We start from the raw sequence: 3,727 nt of genomic DNA, 5'->3' as shown, positions 1-3,727 counted from the left end.
ATTACATAATTTCCAATACACAATACATATTAACACAAACTATTAAAACAAAAAATCAACTTCAAGAAAGGTACATAATTTTTTTTTTTGTTCTATCATCCTCAAAGAGTTACAATAAGCAAAACACTAGGAACTATGACAGTTACTTGCAAAACCTTCCAGGTTTTTGCATTTTTTTTTTTTTGCATGTATTTTATTTTTGACATAGCAAGAATCATATATATTGAAGGGAAAAACATTATAAGAACCAGAATTATCCAAAACAAATTTACAAGGTAGATTGCCAAAATTAAATCACCATCCGCCTCTACACAAAAATTTTACATGGTGATCACCTAAAAAATAAAGACACTCCCAACACTAACCCCATCTTATATTACAAAATAAGCCGTGCTATCCAACAATAATTGGAGCCTGTTGCACCTATGAAGCATATAGAACTCAATACCAATAATGAAAAGAAGGAAAAAGCTATAGTTTATAGTAGAAAGATATTGCAAACAACCAACAGGCTGTCAACATTAATCTGAATACTAAACTGATAATATTTAGAAGAAAGTACGACTACATCAACAGTAATTGAAGTCATTAGAACCACTAGTAACCTTCTCACTATCAACACCCAGAATCATTACACCACAAAAATGGCCAACTAGTCTATACAACACCAAAAAAGTGCCAAAAAAAAAAAAACCGGCGCAATAGCCCCAAAAAAAGCATTGTAGCTTGCATTCCTTCCATTACAATTACCGTTCCAATAGCTCAGGTGGCCACATATCCTACAAAATTATGATCAAGATGTCAAATGACAAAATAAACCAAATCTCATGAAATAATTATTTATTTTTATTTTTAATACCTGAGTACTTGCACTCTCTTGAGTTTCAAAACATCACAAGGAGCTTCAAATAAATACGAAACATCATCTCCATGGGAAGTCTTTAAGTAAGTAAATGTTTTACGTGGTGCAACAAAAAAAAAAGTAAAAATGTTAAGAAATGCACAAAATGTTTTAATAATAATAATTAAGCACTTGGGGAAGGAAAGTAAGTAACCTTATTTTTTCGTTTCCTCTGAATGGGATTAGTGTTACATGCCTCATTGTTTTTTCTTTGTGATTTCTTCATTGTCGCTTTTTCCACCGCAGACATCTTCCTTTTATGCGGTAACTTTCCTCTTTTTTTAGCTACAATAGGACTATGAACCTCATCACCATCTACCGCCAACTCAACATTATCAATGGACTCATTACATGTTAAAGATACACCTGGAAGTGCAAGAGAAGGTGGATTGGGTTCACAACTTGAAGCACGTAATTCCTTGGTCAACATATCAATATGCATCCAAACTTTTGTGTAGTGATCTACGTTTCTTGCAGCGACCTCTGCTAATGTATGCATACCTTTGCACAAGCTGTCATATCTTTGTACTTCGGGGTTAGCACTCAAAGCATCAAAACTACATTTAATTAAAGTATATCTTCGCTTCACATCCTTCCTCCAACGGTCAAGATAATATTTGGGGGGCAAAGATGTAATGTTATGTGCACACAATAGAGCAAAGATGTGTCTGCATAAGATGCCTCTTGAGTCAAAGGAGTCACATGTGCATTTTACTTCAAATTCATCTCCATCTTCATTGAAGTAGACAACATATGGTACTACTTTCACGTATGCATCTTCAACTACTTCATTTTGAACTTTTACCTGTTCAGTCACTTGGTAGGTGCAAATTGCACCCTCTTTAGTCAAAAGGGAGATAGTACAATAAATTCTGCTTATTATCTCATGCTGAACTTCTTTGAATTTGGTAATGGTGTAAACTTTTTCAAATTTTTCCTCAAAAGGATAGAAGGTTACACATGGAAGCTTAGTATTAAAAGACTTGAAATCTGCAAGACTCTCATTCTCAACCTTCTTCCACAAAGCAAGATCATATTGGTCAACAAATTGCTTCAAAGTGGTAGACGGACGCACATAGCCATCGAAAAAGGCATTCATACTTTCACTCCGCTTTGTACTTCTCATACCAGCCCAAAACACACCTTTCAGATATGCCGGTACCCAAAAAGCCCGCTCATTATATAACCGGCGCAACCAATCATGGTCCTTAAGGTCATAACTATCTAGTAGACTTTGCCATCCTACCTCAAAGTCACCACATGTTTGAGACTCATAAACACATTTATGTTTGGCACTCTTAATGGCAGAATAATTTTTATATGATTTAAACTTGTCTGGAATTTTTTTCAAAATGTGCCATAGACAATATCTGTGTCGGATTCCTGGGAAAACTCTTGCGATTGCATTTTTCATAGCCCGATCTTGATCTGTTATAATTGCAATTGGCGCTCGGCCGTTCATGCAATTCAACCAGTTTCGAAACAACCATACAAAATTTTCTGTATCCTCACTAGATATTAATGCTGCCCCAAAAAGTATTGACTGACCATGGTGGTTCACTCCCACAAACGGAGCAAATGGCATACCGTATTTGTTAGTCAAGTATGTCGTGTCAAATGTCACGACATCCCCAAAACTTTCATACGATGCCCTACTTCTTGCATCAATCCAAAACACATTTTTCAACCTAGAATCATCATCAGAATCAACTGCAAAGTAGAAACCACTATCGGTTGCTTGCATCTTATTCAAATAGTCTAGAAGTGCTTTAGCACCTCCTTGGCCAAGCCGAATGTGTCTTTCCTTGTTAATAAAGTTTCTGCAATCTTTTTCTATAAAATGAAGATTCTCATACCCCCCAGCTTCAACAGCAAGAGAGTTAAAACTCTGACTTAGTCCAATCCCAGATATATCATTTACTATAATCTTTCTTCTCACGTTAGAATTCAAATTCCTATTGCATTTATAATATCTTCCCTTGTTTGGACTTAAATCATGATTGTGGTCAATAATTATACTAGTCACATACCAATTTGTTTCAACCAACTTTGCATTCAACTTTGCCTTACAATCCGTTTTTAATGTGGGATATGGCTTACTTGTCGTGGGTTGTGGCTTGCCTTGATGCCCACATGCAAGGGTGACACATATCTCTTCTCTAGTGATTTTGTCTTTAGTAATTTTTTTGATTATCACCCCAAAACCTCTTTTCTGGCCAAACCGCCTATAATATGAGAAAAGCTCGTTTATGGAGCTAAACATCATACCTCACTAAGGTTGCTCAACATTTTCGTCTTCACTTACGAGCTTCCACTCAAACTTGCCCTTGCGTGTGCCATTATTGTTGTCCTCATCCCTTATAGTTTCATTTCCATCTACAACACAAAAAAAAAAAGTAATAAATAAAGAAACAAACAAACAAACAAACCAAGATGCGTATATAATAAAATTCAACAAAACATCATTCAACAAATGAAGCATAAAATGTACGAATGAGAGAAGACGAGCCTCACAAACCATTTTCAAGGACAATTTCAGAGGGCAGGTCATCACCAACACGAATATGTGTACGTAAGTTGTCATCTTTGCATTCATTTTCCGAGTCCATCTAGGAGTTATTACAAGAAAAAATTCAAATTAGAAACATGAACTCCAAGCATGAAAAACATGAACTCAATGGTCCAAAACCCTCCAAAATTAGCACTGAATCTTCGACCCAGCTCCACAAAAAATGGAGCTCATTTTTTAAAAGGTACCTAAACTTATGCTATTGGACAATGAAGTACACGTAAATTACTTTCCCTTTTTAAAAGGTACCTAAACTT

General features: G+C 35.6%; 1 protein-coding gene across 1 annotated transcript; it reads right to left on the bottom strand.

Moving 5' to 3' along the window:
- Positions 1-520: 520 nt before the first annotated feature.
- On the bottom strand, positions 521-3,510 carry LOC132163010 (protein FAR-RED ELONGATED HYPOCOTYL 3-like). Its single transcript, XM_059573209.1, has 6 exons — positions 3,420-3,510; positions 3,207-3,277; positions 2,450-2,789; positions 1,056-2,143; positions 860-939; positions 521-779 (listed from the first exon to the last, which is right to left on the bottom strand). The coding sequence occupies exons 1-6, from the start codon at positions 3,508-3,510 to the stop codon at positions 653-655; spliced, it is 1,797 nt and encodes a 598-aa protein (XP_059429192.1). The 3' UTR covers positions 521-652.
- Between the last annotated feature and the right edge of the window lie 217 nt (positions 3,511-3,727).

The sequence above is a fragment of the Corylus avellana genome, chromosome ca10, assembly GCF_901000735.1.
Source record: "Corylus avellana chromosome ca10, CavTom2PMs-1.0".
NCBI lineage: Eukaryota > Viridiplantae > Streptophyta > Magnoliopsida > Fagales > Betulaceae > Corylus > Corylus avellana.
Note: the sequence above shows the minus strand (reverse complement) of the source record. Positions and strands in the feature narration are given on the sequence as shown.